Below are 15,979 nucleotides of genomic sequence, written 5' to 3'. Positions count from 1 at the left end.
TCCCCACGATGCTCATGGGGCCCAGGTGCTGTGATGTGCGGGGTGGGCCTGGTGCAGAGCATTCCCCCGACGCGCATATCCTGCCCGGGCTCAGGCTGAAGGTCACTAGCTGGGCCATCTGATCCCCGGCTCCTCCTCCTCTGGAGCTCAGATGTGGGCGCAATGAGCCTTAATTGTCGGGGAGGCAGGGTGCTAACCCCGAGGCCCTGGCCTGCAGATGGCATACCAGGCGTGGGTGACCAATGCCCAGACGGTGTTGAGGCGGCAGCGGCAGGAGCAGGCACAGGAACAGACGCAGCAACTGCCTGTGGGTGAGTCAGGCCGAGTGTGGATGGAGGGAGGAGATACAGGACAGCAAGGCACTGACCAGCATCCTTATGCCCAGGAGGCGGCCCGGGCCTGGAGGAGGAGTTGGCAGAGGGCCCAGAGGACGAGGTAGCAGGTGTGTAGGCCCCAGGGGCCTGGGGGTTGGGGGTCTCTCACTGGCTGCCTCTCCAGCATCCTCCTGCCAACCCCTCTCCCTGCAGGCCGTAGCCACATGATGCAGCGGGTGCTGAGCACCATGCAGTTCCTGTGGGTACTGGGACAGGCGCTGGTGGATGAGCTGACACGCTGGCTACACACCTTCACACAGCACCACAGAGCCATGAGTGACGTGCTGCGCGCTGAGCGCTACCTGCTCACACAGGAGCTGCTCAGGGTGGGTGCCACCATGCCTCAACCCCATCATACTCCCAACCCACGACCATGCCCTTCCACATGACCCTGCCCCTGTGCATGCCCCTGTCCCCACCACCTGACCCCTATGCCCCTGCCCCCGCCTCTCCCATGCTGGGGAATGGAGCAGAGCTGGGACCACCTCCACTGCCCTGAGCCTCCTCGTGTGCCCTGAAGGGTGGAGAGGTGCACCGGGGCGTGCTTGACCAGCTGTACTCAAGTGAAGCCGAGGCCACGCCAACAGGCCCCTCAGAGGCCCGCGATGCACCCAGCACCGCATCGAGGTAGGTATGGGCCACAGGGGCTCAGGCGGGAGTCAGGACCTACCCCATCTCCCTGCTCTCGGGCCCAGAGCCAGGGCTGCCCAAGCCACTGCACTCAGGGGCACATAGCCTCCCAGCCCCTTGTCCACCAGGGACCTTGAGGCCCTCCTGCCACCTCTGACCAGCCTCCCATTCCACAGTGGGCTGGGGGCTGAGGAGCCACAGAGCCGCACACCCGAGGACACCAGCAGCCCCCTGAGCACTGGCTACAATACCCGCAGTGGCAGTGAGGAGATGGTCACCGAGCCTGGAGCCTCCTTGCGCGGCTCCCAGGAGCTTCCTGTCAGCACTCGAACCCGGACACGCACAGCCAGTGAGCTGCTCCTTGACAGGTTTGAAGGGGTGGTGGGTGGGGGGCAGGTTGGGGCAGGGAAGGTGGGCCTGGGCTGGGGGTTATAACCTGCCTGAGTGTGGTCCTTGCAGGTGCCTACGAATCCCAGAGCTGGAGGAGGCTGAGCAGTTTGAGGCTAGGCAGGGCCGAGTGCTGCGGCTGCTGCAGGCCATGTACCAATGCGTGGCTGCCCACTCGGAGCTGCTCTGCTACTTCGTCATCATTCTCAACCATATGGTCACTGCCTCAGCTGCCTCCCTTGTGCTGCCTGTGCTGGTCTTCCTGTGGGCCATGCTGTCCATCCCTCGGCCCAGCAAGCGCTTCTGGATGACGGCCATCATCTTCACTGAAGTAGGCAGTAGCAGGAGCGGGGAGGTAGGGGTGGAGGCTGGCCCTGCCCTGCTAAGCCCCTCTTCCCTGCAGGTTACAGTGGTTACTAAGTACCTGTTCCAGTTTGGCTTCTTCCCCTGGAACAGCCACACGGTGCTTCGGCGCAACGAGAATAAGCCCTACTTCCCACCACGCATCCTGGGCCTGGAGAAGGTCGAAGGCTATATCAAGTATGACCTGGTGCAGCTCATGGCTCTCTTCTTCCACCGCTCCCAGTTGCTGGTGAGTGGCAGGCAGTGGGCAGGTACCTTTCAGCACCTCCCATCACCCCCAGCCTGAGCCGTTTTGTTCTAGGAGGTGAGGCTGGACACTGTGGGCCCTGGGGTAGGCCTGGCCATCTTGCCTGTCCTGCACTAGAGCTGCTTCGTGAGGCCATGCCGGCCTCCTCGCCACCCTCCCTCTCATGCTTCCTCCACAGTGCTATGGCCTCTGGGACCATGAAGAAGACTCGCTTTCCAAGGAGCATGATGGGGGCCGTGAAAAGGAGAAGGGGCCTGAGGAGGAGCCAGCTCTGCTGGAACTCCAGACCAAGGCGGACACAGGGCCCCAGGAGGAGCCAGGGGTGGCCAGAGCTGCCACTGAGGATGATAGCCAGATGGAAGTGAGGGATGGGCCCCCGGAGCGGCCAGAGGAGCTCAAGCCCCGAGACAGGAGGCGCATCAGTCTGCGTTTCAGGAGGAGGAAGGAGAACGTAGAACCCAGGGGACCAGCAGCCATTGGTACACAGCTCTATCCACCCACAAGCACCTCAGCCCACCCAGTTCCCACGCTGGAGCTGCCGCCCCAGCCACATTCCAACCATGCCCTCTGTGTCCAGAGGGCACAGCCCCAGCTGACCCATTGCTGGTGACCCTGGGAGGGCCCTGTACTCAGTCTGCTGTTCTGTGAAATGGGGTGATAGCAGCCCCTTGGGGGGCTCTCAGGGTGGTCAGGAGCTGGGCTAGGTCAAATCCCCTGTGGCCTTCCATCAGTGGTGGCTGCTCCCCCACAGAATCCGAGGCCGAGGACAAGGAAGAGGCAGCTGCCTCTCAGAAAGAGAAGAAGCGGAGTCGCGCCCGGGAAAAAGTGAGGGCGGTTAGGATCTGGCTGCAGACCTTCTGCCTCTCCCTGTGAGTGACCAGCCTGGGAGTGGCCCCAGCCAGGGACGGGTGGGAGGAACCAAGTGGTACCAAGCTGATCCCTACTCCACTCCCGCTCAGGGCCCAGAGCGTGTACCGGCCCCTGCGACGCTTCTTCCATGACATCCTGCACACCAAGTACCGTGCAGCCACCGATGTCTATGCTCTCATGTTCCTGGCTGATGTCGTCGACTTCATCATCATCATCTTTGGCTTCTGGGCCTTTGGGGTGAGCTGGGCTCAGGGACCCCAGTGAGCAGAGCCCAGCAGCCACCCCAGCTCCCCCTGACCTCTACTCTCCCGGCCACAGAAGCACTCAGCGGCTACGGACATCACATCCTCCCTGTCAGACGACCAAGTGCCTGAGGCCTTCCTGGTTATGCTGCTGATCCAGTTTGGAACCATGGTCATTGACCGTGCCCTCTACCTACGCAAGACCGTGCTGGGCAAGCTGGCCTTCCAGGTCATCCTGGTGCTGGCCATCCACTTCTGGATGTTCTTCATCCTACCTGCTGTCACCGAAAGGTGGGTGCTGGGGGCTTGGGCCCTGCCCTGCAGAGGTGTGCTTTTCAGTACCTGGCAGAGCCGAGGCTGGGTCTGGGGACTTTGAGGCTCCAGCTGCGTAACTCAGGTGGGGTGCCCTCACCTGAGCTTCTTGTCCTACTCAGGATGTTCAGACAGAACACAGTGGCCCAACTCTGGTACTTCGTGAAGTGCATCTACTTCGCCCTATCCGCCTACCAGATCCGCTGTGGCTACCCCACCCGCATCCTTGGCAACTTCCTCACCAAGAAGTACAACCACCTCAACCTCTTCCTCTTCCAGGGGTGAGTTTGGGTCAGCCTAGGAGAGGGTGGAGGAGCGAGGCTGTCCTCCCTCAGGCCCTCCTGATGGGTCCGCTGGCCTCGGGCAGGTTCCGGCTGGTGCCATTCCTGGTGGAGCTGCGGGCTGTGATGGACTGGGTATGGACAGACACCACGCTGTCCCTGTCCAACTGGATGTGTGTGGAGGACATTTATGCCAACATCTTCATCATCAAGTGCAGCCGAGAGACAGAAAAGGTGCCTGGGCCCACGGTGGGAGTAGCGAGGTGACACTAGTCACTCCCGATTGGGGCAGATGGATGCTGCAAAAACCAGACAGTGCTAGTGACTCAACCCCTCCCCAGGTTCACAGCCCACATTAACATGAGGCCAGAAGGCCACCAAAAGCCATAGAGCATTTCTAGAACTCTTTTATGTGGCCAGAAGCAGCTTCTTAGAGAGAACTTGACCCTGTCAGGGAGGAGGCAGTTGGCACAATGGCCTGAGCAAATGCCCAGTGGAAGAGGCATCGCTATGTTACGTGAAATTTGGCACAATGGCCTGAGCAAATGCCCAGTGGAAGAGGCATCGCTATGTTACGTGAAATTTTCTTTTTTTAGGAGCTTTATTGTAGGATGATTCACATACCACAAGATTTGGTACTTTCTAGTACATTTAAAGTTGTGCAACCATCATCACAGTCAATTTTAGAATATGCTCATCACTCCAAAAGAAAAAAAAAAGCCCCGTATCCATTAGCAGTCACTCTCCATTCCCCTCATTACTCAGTTCCTGGGAGCCACCACCTACTTTCTGTATAGATTGGCCTGTTCTGGAAATTTCATATAAATGAAATCACATAATATGTGGCCTTTCGTGGCTGGCTTCTTTCACTCAGCATGTTATCAAGGTTCGTCCATGTTGCAGCCTGTGTTAGAACTTCGTTTCTTTTTAAGGTTTCGTAGCGTTCCATTGTGTGGATGTGCTACCTTTTGTTTATCCAACTGTTCCAAGTGTTGGATATCTGGGTTTGTTTTATTATAAAAAATGCTGCTATGGACATCCAGTGACTGCACCGTATCAGAGTCCCACCAATCCCTTCCACATCTCATCAACACTTGCTATTGTCTTTTTTCTTTTATCCATCATGTGGTTTCGATTTGCATTTCCCTATTGTCTAATGACATTGAGCATCTTTTCCTGTGCTTGTTGACCATGTCCATCCTTCTTTGAAGAAATGTCTGTTCAGCAGCTTTGCTCATTTTTTTCCTTGTTTTTGTCTTTTATTGGGTTGAAAGAGATTCATAGATATTCTAGATACTTGATTCTGATTAGATATGATTCATAGATATTTTCTCCCATTCTGTTTTTTTTCTTTCTCGTTGATGTCCTCTGAAGCACAAAAGTATTTTAATTTTTTTTGTTTAAGCAGTTTAATTTTTTTTGTTGCTCATACTTTTCATTTTAGATGAGAATCTTTTGCCAAATATAAGGTAACAAATATTTGCCTGTAAGAGTTCATTGATTTAGGTCTTACGTTTGAGTTAATTTTTGTATACAGCGTTAGATAAGGATCCACCTTCATCTTTTTGCATGTGATATTCAACTGTCCCAGCACCATTTGTTGAAGATTGTCCTTTCCCCCACTGAGTGATTGGCAGCCTTGTTTCCATGTGTGGGTTTGTTTCTGGGCCCTCGATCTTTCTGTCAATCTCTGTCCTGTGCTGCACTACACAGTCTTAACTGTGATAGCTCTTCGGTCAGTTTGGATATTCAGTCAAAATTTGACTTTATGAGGCCACTGGCTGAGCCCAAGACCATGGCCTTGAGGACAGGAGGGGCAGGGCATGGAGGACGCCTCCGGGAGCAGCAGGGAGGGAGAGCTCTGGGATAGTGCTTGTGGCCAAGGAACAGGGATGGAGGCCTGCACAAGGCAGGGCAGGAGGAAGGCAGAGCTGAGCAAGTGACCCATGCGCCCTCCCACCAGAAATACCCGCAGCCCAAGGGGCAGAAGAAGAAGAAGATTGTTAAGTATGGCATGGGTGGCCTCATCATCCTGTTCCTCGTGGCTATTATCTGGTTCCCACTGCTCTTCATGTCCCTGGTGCGCTCTGTTGTCGGCGTGGTCAACCAACCCATTGATGTCACTGTCACCCTCAAGCTGGGCGGCTACGAGGTGAGCAGCCACCTTCTGCTCCAACCAGGGGAAGCAGTGCAGGTGCAAGCTCTATGCGCACACTAGGGGCTCTGGCCAAGCAGACCCAAACCCCATTCCTCCGCTTTCTCATCCTCATGGACGGTTTAGAGCTGGGCCTGGGTGCTGGTCATCTGGCACCCCTGGCATCACGTCACTGTTCCCATCCCCAGCCCCTGTTCACCATGAGTGCCCAGCAGCCATCCATCGTGCCCTTCACACACCAGGCCTACGAAGAGCTGTGCAAGCAGTTTGACCCCCAGCCGGTGAGCAACCCCCATGCTGCATCTTCCTGGCAAGGGAGGGGACGGCTTGGAGGGAGGGTGGCCTGGCCACACCCCACTGAGGTGCCATCTTGTACCCAGCTGGCCATGCAGTTCATCAGCCAATACAGCCCTGAGGACATCGTTACAGCACAGATTGAGGGCAGCTCTGGGGCACTGTGGCGCATCAGCCCGCCAAGCCGGGCCCAGATGAAGCGGGAGTTGTACAATGGCACTGCTGACATCACCCTGCGCTTCACCTGGAACTTCCAGAGGTATGTTCTGGGCTTGGGCGGGGCCTGGGTGGGTTGTACCCCATGGAGGGTCATGCTGTACCCCTGCCTACAGGGACCTGGCCAAGGGCGGCACTGTGGAATACACCAACGAGAAGCACACCCTAGACCTGGCCCCCAATAGTACTGAACGGCGGCAGCTGGCCAGCCTGCTGGAGGGTACCTCAGACCAGTCAGTGTGAGTGGGGGCCCGGGGGACATTGGGGCACCAGGAGGGCAGGGCCAGGGCTGACCCACTGGACTCCTCCCCACAGGGTCATCCCCAACCTCTTCCCCAAGTACATCCGTGCCCCCAATGGGCCTGAAGCCAACCCCGTGAAGCAGCTGCAGCCCAGTGAGTGTGTGTGGGTGGCGGGGAGGTTGCTGGCTGTGGCCTCCACACCAGAAGAGGGTGGTGGCCCTTACTATCTCATGGCCCTGATGCAGATGAGGAGGCTGACTACCTTGGTGTGCGCATCCAGCTGCGGAGGGAGCATGTGGGCTCAGGGGCTGCTGGCTTCCTTGAGTGGTGGGTCATCGAGCTGCAGGACTGCCAGGCTGACTGCAACCTGCTGCCAATGGTCATCTTCAGCGACAAGGTCAGCCCACCCAGCCTGGGCTTCTTGGCTGGCTACGGGTGAGTATGTGGTATGTGACATGTGGCCTGGGGGGTGGCTGTGGGCAACAGTCCCCAGGACTCATCCGCCCCTGCCTGACAGGATCATGGGACTCTACGTGTCCTTTGTGCTGGTCATTGGCAAGCTTGTGCGTGACTTCTTTGGTGAGATCTCACACTCCATCATGTTCGAGGAGCTGCCATGTGTGGACCGCATCCTCAAGCTCTGCCAGGACATCTTCCTGGTGCGGGAGACACGGGAGCTAGAGCTAGAAGAGGAGCTATATGCCAAACTCATCTTCCTGTACCGCTCACCGGAGACCATGATCAAGTGGACTCGCGAGAAGGAGTAGGAGCTGGGCTCCTCGTGCACCGTGAATAAAGGAGCCAGCCCAGCAGGCAGGAGGGTGGTACTCCTCGGGCCACCAGAGCAGATACCCCAGTCTAAGGCCACCAGCTGTGACATGTCCTCCTGGCCCACTGAACCCTGATGCTGCTGTCAGAAGGAAGCTGTGGCCCCTCTGTGGCCCAGCACAGGACTGCTGTCCTTTCCCGTCGTCCCTGCTGGGCCCAGTGTAGCCCACAGCCAGCCACACTGGGCCAGGGGGCCCAGCCCTCCCTCCCCCACGCGTACTGTAGATTTTTCTAATTAAAAACATTTTTATTTATACAAATGGACAATCACATGCTGCCTGCCTGTCCTTGCATGGCAGAGGTCCCAGCAGGGTGACCCTGGGTGTGCATCCTCAGGCTCAACTCTCACCAGTGTGCACCTCGTCATCGCTGTCTTCAATGAGATACTCCTGGATCTCCTGTGAGACCCAGGCCCTAGGGGAAGCCACACAGTGGAAATTAGCCTGAAGGTACTCATGCCCAGAGGCCCCCCTCCAAGGGCACCCCCAGCACAGTAGGCACTGGTACCTCTGGCTGCGGAGCTGGGCCTCAGCCAGGATGTAGGGTGGCAGGGGGTCCAGGGAAGGCTGCAACGGAAAGCCAGCATGGGCGAACGGCTGCGGGGCACTAAGCTGAGCCAGTGCCCACCCGCCCCCTCACCCCCAAGAGTGAGATGGCTTCCCCTATCACCAACACAGGGCAGGCGCCTACTCACCAAATCTTTCATATTCACACGGCAGCCGTAACACAGCTGCTCGATGACATGGCCTCGGGGGTCCTTCCTGCGAGAGCAGAGCTAGACCTGTGTGCCCTGCCCAAGGGCTTGGTCCCAGGTTGTACCACCACCCTCTGTGTAGCTGCAAGGGACCAGCCATGAGGTGGGATGGGTCAGGGAAGGGACTCACCTCCCACAGGGCCCAGCCCCCTGGCAACAGCCCTGGGTCCTGCCCACCCCTGCAGAACAGCAGGGTGCTGTGGGTGTCTCAGCTGGTGAGGTTGGGGGCTGCGTCTGGGAGAGATGTGAGGTCTGTGCTCCAAAAGCTGTGGCACTATCTGAAAGCAGAAATGAGCTGAGGGCACCTCAGGGGCTGTTGAACCCCAACACCCACTTACTGGTGCCCCTCTCCCTCCACCCAAGCACCCTAAGGAGACAGCACAGACCAGCAGTATCGATGTCCAGAGTGCACATGCAGAGCAGGCAGCGAGGGCCTAGGGGACCAGCAGCGCCACTGTCCCTGGGGGCCTTGACCAGCTTCTCACTCGTTCTGGGGGCATGAAGACAGGGCACAGAGGCATCATCGGTTGGCTGAGGCCTTGCCCATGCCCTGGGGTGGTAAGCTCAGTGCCCACCGCTCCCACCCCTACCCCAGGCATACACACACACCTGTACACAGTGCTGACTGTGGAAGGGAACTGGGCCTGCAGCCTGAGCATAAAGGCTTCCATCAGCCGGTGGATGCTGGCCTTTTCGGAGGCCTAGGGACAATCATATGGGGGGCTACAGGAGTGGCTCCGATACAGAGAGGCAAGGCAGGCTCCAGGCCTGGTCAAGGGGCCACCTGGAATAGGGGCCATGGGTTTCTCCATGCTGTCAGCCCTTGACAATCTGCCATGCTGGGAATGGAGTAAGCCAGGGCACACACTTCTAAAGTGTCCCTGTTGCTAAACAGACATTATTAAAATTTAAATTATGTTAAAAAAAAACTTATGTGTCCCTGACAAAGGTCATCTTGCCCCCCATCATCTCCTCCCCCATGTCCATGACCCCCCAGCTGGGCACCTTGCCTTCCCAGGGACAGGGGCACCAGCATGTCCTCCAACTCAAAGGATGCCCTGGATATGCTCCAAAAATGCTGGGGACAGAGGAACTCCACTATGGCACCAAATGGTAGGCACTGAAGCCAGAGGGCTGGTATGGACAGCTTGGGCTGCCAGAGGTATGCCAGCAACCTCTGCCCTGTCCCTGTAGCTCACCTTGGTGTCAATAGCCGGCGTGAAGACGGACGGGACACCAAACAGGCGGTTGTAGAAGGCGACCTCCTTTAGCGTGTGGTCACGCATGGGCCGTACCACCACCACGTCGCCATGTCGCTCGTCTGAGAAGCCCTGGGTGGGAGGTGTGTGGAGAATGTTCCTCACTGCACCTAGCAGACAGGCTTATAGACCCCCTCCTTCCCTGCCAGCCAGAGGGTAACACTTCCCCCTCCACTAGAGAGACCCCAAGACTGATTCACATGACACTACTTTCAAGTGAAGAGTCCTGAGGGGTAAGGGTAGGAGGGGCCCCCGGGCAGCCTGCCCCAGAGTACCGTGTCCCAGGCCAGGAAGGCTCCTCTCCCCAGTGCTAGGCTAGTCATGAGCTTGATAGCCAGGCGGGTGCAGCTGTCTCCCGTCATCACCTTGGAGTAGCCGTGGGTCCGGGCCACATGCAGGATCAAATGGGTCCTGCAGAGCAGGGCAGGGGACCTTAGAGGGAGTTTCAGGCCCAGGTGGGCAGGGCCACGACACAGCGGGCAGGAGGGCTCACCGCAAGGTCTGCAGAAGCTCCTCCTTGGCTGTCAGCGTCTTCACTGAGTCAAACAGTCTGGACAGAGCCTCAGTCTGGGCAGCTGTGGGTGGCCCAGCTGGGCTCTGGGGGTCCTGGGTGCCAGGCTGGCTCTGCTGCTCCTCCCCCTGGGCTGGTGCATGCTGCTGCTGGAGGAAACTGTCCACGGCTACCTTGTAGGCTCCTTTGGTCCCCACAGGCTCCTGGGCAAAGTAGCGTAGCACGGATGGCGGCAGACTGAACACCTTGCAGGGTAGGTTGGGTGGAGGAGATCGTGTGACGCCCATGCCCAGCTCTGTACATACTGGGACAGGGGGACGGGAAGGGGGAAAGGTGCAGGCAAGAGGACCACAGGCTAGCCCCAACAAGTAGGTACAACATTCCTTGTGGACACTCCAGAAGGCACCTCCAGTGGCCTCTTTTAGAGACAGGTCTACCCACCTCTTCTAAAGCAACAATGTGCCAGGGGAAGCCAACGGTCTGCAGGATCAGCTTCACTTCAGCCAGGGTTTTGGCTCTATCCTCTGGACTCTGTCCACAGACTGCTCCCTCTGAAACAGGCAAACAAAAAGGAGTCATGGCTTATAGGAGAAGAGTCCCAGGCAGGCACGACAGGGTCAACATCATGGGAGAAATCCTTCGAGGTGGTAGTTTCTGTAGAAACCACATGTTGCAGACCTCCTTAGAGGAGCATTTTCAGAATGAGCAGTGGGTTCTCTGCAGTGGCTGAGAGGAAGGAAGGGGAGGGGCAGAGCAGATTAGCATCCCGGCCCCTTGGACAGTGAATTGCCTGTCTCACTCAGTGCCAACTCACAGAGAAGACCAGGTAGGCGATCCCACCAGACTCTCTGATGAAGGCCTGACTTAAGACAACAGTGGTAGTTTGTTATTGTAGGAATCCTCAACCCCCAGGCTGCAGACTGATACCAGTCCATGGCCTGTTAGGAACCGGCTGCACAGGAGGAGGTGAGCTCACAGGAGCGTGAACCTTTTTGTGAACTGTGTATGTGAAGGAGCTAGGCTGCACGCTCCTTATGAGAATCTAATGCCTGACGATCTGAGGTGAAGCTGAGGCAGTGATACTAGCGCTGGGGAGAGGCTGCAAATACAAATTAACATTAGCAGAAAGGTTTGAATGCACAGAGACCATAATAAATCAAGTACTTGCAGACTCATATCAAAACCATATCAGTGAGTGGCAAGTGACAAACTGCATCTGGTGGCAGGCTTTATAGTGGCGAGTTGATGTACTTCAATTGTACAGCTGCATCTGGTGGCATCTGATTCTGCATTATGGTGAGTTGTATTTTATTTCATTACATGTTACAATGTAGTAGTAATAATAAAGTGTACAATAAATGTAATGCACTTGAATCATCCTGAAACCATCCTCCTGCCATACCCCCACCCAGGTCCATGGAAAAACTGTCTTCCACAAAACCAGTCCCTGGTGCCAAAAAGGTTGGGGACCGCTGTTATTGGACATGTGCACTCTGCCTCCAGAGGAATGCCCCACCAGGACCTTGGTGTGAGCACCGTGCCAGCTGTTTCAGGGGGCCCACCCAAAGTGGCCCGGCCTTAGGAGGAGAAATGGCCACACATACCATCGATGTACACGACCCCTGGCACAAAACGCAGTCTTTTGGCAGAATCTCGACTCAGACCCTGGAGAGGGGTAGGGACAAGGCCTCAGACCACGGCCAGAAGCCACAGGACAGTTTCCCTGCAGACACCATTCTCTATCTGGACTGAGTACCCTCTGGGAAGGGGTGGTGACTCCCATCTGTAATAGACAGGCTGCACGGGGAGGCCGTATATCCTGACTCACTTCAAAGCAGCCCAGTCTGAACATCTGTACTCCCCCTTGTAAAACTGCCCTCCCCAATCTGTCCCTGCTCCTGGCAATGCCCTGAGAAGCAGCTGGTTCTACATGGCCTGCCATGCCCCCTACCCAAGCCCCTCCGACTGCTCAGCATGGAAAGGGGCAACAGGATAAAAGTGAGTCACCGCTGCTCAGAGAGAAGAGTAGGGCCAGGTGCTGGACGAATAACTGGGGGAGTAGGCGCTTATCTCACAACACCTGGTCAGGTTTAGGGGACTGTGAAGGGAGAGCAGATGTACCATGCTGGGGCACAGACCCCTCCATAGCCTCAGACTCGTCACCAGTCCCTCCAGTCTGCACCCCTTGCAAGGAGTGTGGAAGGTCCATGTGTGGCTGGGTACTCTGGATGCAGCTTCCAGCTTGTGCACCTTTTACGTAAACATCCGAGAACCTTCCAAGATTCCCAGTTCAGGGTGGACTATTCTCTCTATCTCCAAGCAAGAGCCCCTCAGTGCTGACCCCCCACCCTCAAACATGGTGGGGCAGCAACCTGGGCCCAGGAGGACAGAGTGGAGACACACCTCAAGGACCTGCCAGACCATGGAGCTGGATGAAGGCCCCCCAGACCATGCCAGGAGCACCTGGAAAAAAGGAACATTATTAGAGGTTACCGCATCTCCAACGTGAGCTTGCCCACCCCCTGACCACTGCCATGGACATCCCCATGGATCTATATTCAGAGCCAAGGTGCAGGGCAGCGGGAGAGGTTGGTGGGATGTAGCTGAGACAAGCCAACTGTGGGAAGGGTGGTAGGGGCAGAGAATCAGGGCCTGGGGGTCTGGGCTGCCCAGCTGGAGATCCCACATAGAAATGACCCCATACTCTACCTTCTCTCCCGGAAAGATCAATCGGTTCTTCCCAAGCACAGCTCTGAACTTGTGGACATAGAACACCTTAAAACAGTCTCTGCAACACAAACCACCACTGGCTGCAGCTACACTGCCCAGGCCACCCAACCTTCACGTTCACGCTGGCCCCACAGGTCAGCAGCCTGATGCTTGCTTAGTTACCTTTTCCCTCTTGTACCAACTTCCATCTTTAAAACCAGCATCTTGACATTGAGGCTCCACCAAGAGGCTGGCGTAAAGGGGTTCTTGCTGGCTATGGCTGCTGGGATGAGCCTCATACCACATGGGGAGGCCCACCTGAGTTGTCCCCACAATCCTTACCAGTGTGAACCAACGGCTGAGGGGACAGGAGCCTGGGTGCCACCTGCAGACACTCAGAAAGGCCCAGCTGGCGGAATGGATGGACCCAAGCATGTGCAGGGCCAGACTACCCCATCCTCCCCTAAACAGAGTTGATGACCCCTTCCGAGACCACCATGAGGAGAAGCACCATCTCTTGGGGTGAAGGGGAAAGCACTGACTGGGCTGCAGGGGCCCAGCATCCTGAAGCTCCACGAAGGCCTCTCTCTAGCACACTGATCCCACCCAGACCAGAAATGCCCAAAAAGCCCCAGCAAACATCGAGTCCTGAGCTCTTCCCCAAACCTATAGATCAGAACTTCCAGGGCAGGTCTTGGGGATCTGTGTTCTTGATAAAATTTTTGGCTGGTTCTCAGGCTCACTAGATCAGAGATTGTTAACTTTGCACATTAGAATCACTCTGGCCAACTACATCAGAGTATATCAGGACAAGACCCAGGCATCTGCATTTTAAAGCTCCCCTGGCAACCCCAGAACGCAGTCAGGGTGAAGAGCAGTATCCCAAGCAGAGGGCAATGCGGCCCCAAGAGCTGCCCCACACCCGAGGCTGCGCTTCCTGTCTGCTCCCTTCTTCTTGCTCAGACATCCTGGTGTCCACAGCAATCCCCACTTATGAGGGGCTGACCAAACACCCCACAGGTCCTTTGAGGATGGTAACTCAACTCAATGTTTAACAGCAAAATGTGGAGCTCTAGGGACCCCAGGTGACCAGCCACAAGAAGTGACTCTCAAGAAGGTTGGGGTGTGATGGGGCTCCCCGACCAGACACGGATGCTTGACTTTGTCTGCTCAGTGTGTGTGTATGGTGGGGGGAGCGCGGGGGAAGCACTCTGTGGCTGCTCCACTCCATGTCCTCCCTGCCCCACTAGGCTCCCAAAAGAACATTCCCCCTCTGGGTTAGGCCAGGGTTTCCCACACATGCTGATCCTCAGAATCATTGAGGAAACTAGCTCAAAGTCTAGATTGCCAAAACCTACAACCTGGAAAGTCAGCTTCGCAACTTTTCCTGTGACTGAGCAAGTAGGAGAGGGGGCTCTGGGCCCAGAAGGAGCCCTGCTGGTCCTGCCTAGAGCTACTGCAGCCTCTCTTCCCCTTCTCAGGGAGTTCTCTAAGCAGATTGGAATGACCATCACTTTTAGATGCTCTGAAGTGATTAAAGCAGTGGCTTCTCTACTTAAAATGTATTTCCTGGTGGCACACACCTCATTCTACTAAGCACATACCAAGTCTACTACACTCCCAAAAGATGGTCAGACAAGAAAGTTTTTAAAAAACAATTTACTCAGTCCCTTCAGTTTCTTTTTTGCAACATTTTAGAAAGCAGAGTCCAAACTCTTGGAAACTAATCTAAAGATGTGAGCCCGTCACTCATTCAATAATGTTCATTTGATATACAAAGCATGCAACGCCACCAAGAATTAATAGGGATAAAATGCGAGACCAGCCCTGCCCTCTTGGAGCTATGAATCTAGTAAAAGTGATTACAGAAGAGTTAAGATTTGAGGACTATGTGACAGGGCCACAAGAGAGTTTCAGAAAAAACAACATGCTGGTGCCCAGGCTCTTCTGGGAATAAGTCTCTGCTCTTCTGCAAATGACACTCCCCACCCCCAGAACTGGAGAAAGGCTGGACCTGCCTTCCATCCTCCTATCACTCACAAGTAAAACAGGCATTGCACAGAGCACCTGTCTGAGATCCCAGGATGCTCCAAACTACCCCTAGATGTGTTCCAACCGCCCTAAAATGCTCATCCTGCCTACACCTCATGCACTCTCATTGCCAACTCTCCCCATAAGCTCCATCACAAACCTTCCTGCCACCTGATCCACGGTTGGATGCTGGGAGAATGGTACCCACACAAGAAACCAATACTTCCCCACCAGTGCCAGTCTCCAGGAGCAATGTTAGAAGCAAAAGTAAAATTATTAAATGCTTTAAAATGCAAGAAATAAAGCCACAGAAATTAAGGCAATCTTGGCTGCTAAGCAAGACTATTTGCCAGGGTCTTCTACCCACCTCCAGGCCTCACCTGCAGAAGGCATCTCCTGCTCGGATCACCACCACAGGCAGGACGTCCTTGCACTTCATACACTTCAGCTCACGGCTTTGGAGACATGGGATGGGGGAGAGAGCAAGACCACAGATTATACACCCGCTTCCCAGCAGGCTTCGGAAAGTCAGTGTCCTGTTTCTCACCCCAAGCTGGTGTATGGAAGAGGTCAAGTGGGAGGCTGTACACACACAAACCAGGGCTTGTGTCTTATCCAAACTACCAATTTGTAAAAAAAAAAAGGGGGGGTGGCCCTAGAGGATTTCAGTTTGTTAAAGCCGGCTCAGAAGGCACATAAAGGCCACCTCTCAATCTCTGCAAGGCTGGCAGAGACAACTTGCTGTGTGGCCCTAGAGGGGAGACGTGGAGCCAGTGGGTGGAAGCAGCAGGGAGGCCGATTTCCTCTTCTAGTAAAGACAGCATGATCAGCGGTGGAGCAGTCCCACTGGCTGCAAGAATCTGAGGTGCGAGTGAGTGGAGAAAGCCCCTCCCTGGGATGGTCACCACCAGCTTGACAGGCACTCCCCAGGTGCTGCGGACCGAGGTCCAGCCCCTACCCGGGACCCCAGGACTCCTGGGCCCGGCCTCAGCGGTCTCTGAGCTTCCCGGAGCGCGGCGCCCGGGACTGGCAGCAAAGTGCGGCCGGGCTCTCGGGTCCAGGTTCGCCGCCGGCCAGGGTCGCCGGAAACCGGAAAGGCGGGTGCGGCGCCCAGTTCTTACCCAGACCGCGGCCGCGGGAGCTCCTCGGGCGCTGGCTCGCCGAACTCCTCACCCACCTGGCACATACCCGTGCTGGATCGCGCGACAGACAGCGAAGGGACCAGCGTGGGGACGCGCTCTGATAACGTCACGCGCGCGCCGTCGCCCGAGCCG

At 56.3% G+C, this 15,979-nt stretch overlaps 2 protein-coding genes across 6 annotated transcripts in view; one reads left to right on the top strand and one right to left on the bottom strand.

Annotated features, from left to right (window-relative positions):
- Positions 1–7,701, top strand: part of PIEZO1 (piezo type mechanosensitive ion channel component 1) — a 64,286-nt gene extending 56,585 nt beyond the window's left edge. The window contains 20 exon segments of the mRNA XM_006927128.3: positions 218–311; positions 386–442; positions 528–700; positions 895–1,001; positions 1,181–1,372; positions 1,464–1,722; positions 1,795–1,983; positions 2,180–2,480; positions 2,753–2,870; positions 2,961–3,108; positions 3,190–3,404; positions 3,548–3,706; positions 3,793–3,940; positions 5,670–5,858; positions 6,050–6,142; positions 6,242–6,414; positions 6,488–6,610; positions 6,687–6,766; positions 6,859–7,048; positions 7,131–7,701. Of these exon segments, the coding sequence (XP_006927190.1) occupies positions 218–311; positions 386–442; positions 528–700; positions 895–1,001; positions 1,181–1,372; positions 1,464–1,722; positions 1,795–1,983; positions 2,180–2,480; positions 2,753–2,870; positions 2,961–3,108; positions 3,190–3,404; positions 3,548–3,706; positions 3,793–3,940; positions 5,670–5,858; positions 6,050–6,142; positions 6,242–6,414; positions 6,488–6,610; positions 6,687–6,766; positions 6,859–7,048; positions 7,131–7,380 (3,258 nt within the window). The 3' untranslated portion in view covers positions 7,381–7,701.
- Positions 7,674–15,976, bottom strand: CTU2 (cytosolic thiouridylase subunit 2). 5 transcript variants are annotated; one of them, XM_025042527.1, is made up of 15 exons: positions 15,883–15,976; positions 15,073–15,160; positions 12,675–12,753; positions 12,369–12,428; positions 11,570–11,630; positions 10,407–10,516; positions 9,948–10,210; positions 9,730–9,865; positions 9,395–9,526; positions 8,805–8,896; positions 8,582–8,685; positions 8,326–8,473; positions 8,136–8,202; positions 7,949–8,007; positions 7,674–7,855 (listed from the first exon to the last, which is right to left on the bottom strand). In XM_025042527.1, the coding sequence occupies exons 2-15, from the start codon at positions 15,096–15,098 to the stop codon at positions 7,780–7,782; spliced, it is 1,413 nt and encodes a 470-aa protein (XP_024898295.1). In that variant the 5' UTR covers positions 15,099–15,160; positions 15,883–15,976; the 3' UTR covers positions 7,674–7,779. The 5 variants fall into 5 exon arrangements, with proteins under 5 accessions (XP_024898295.1, XP_024898294.1, XP_006926817.1 ...); XM_025042526.1 differs by having other exon boundaries at positions 15,086–15,160; XM_006926755.3 differs by having other exon boundaries at positions 15,086–15,160; positions 15,827–15,967.
- Positions 15,977–15,979: the final 3 nt, after the last annotated feature.

This window comes from Pteropus alecto, unplaced genomic scaffold (assembly GCF_000325575.1).
Source record: "Pteropus alecto unplaced genomic scaffold, ASM32557v1 scaffold7, whole genome shotgun sequence".
In the NCBI taxonomy this organism is placed as follows: domain Eukaryota; kingdom Metazoa; phylum Chordata; class Mammalia; order Chiroptera; family Pteropodidae; genus Pteropus; species Pteropus alecto.
This window is presented reverse-complemented; position numbering and strand designations above follow the sequence as displayed.

Excerpts from the sequence above, each read along its gene's own strand:
- CTU2 (XM_006926755.3), bottom strand. The coding sequence starts at position 15,891 with ATGTGCCAGGTGGGTGAGGAGTTCGGCGAGCCAGCGCCCGAGGAGCTC. Across the intron at positions 12,754-15,085 it reads GCAGGAGATGCCTTCTGCAG|AGACTGTTTTAAGGTGTTCT; the intron begins GTGAGGCCTGGA and ends TTTGTGTTGCAG. Across the intron at positions 9,866-9,947 it reads GAGCTTCTGCAGACCTTGCG|GACCCATTTGATCCTGCATG; the intron begins GTGAGCCCTCCT and ends CCTGCTCTGCAG.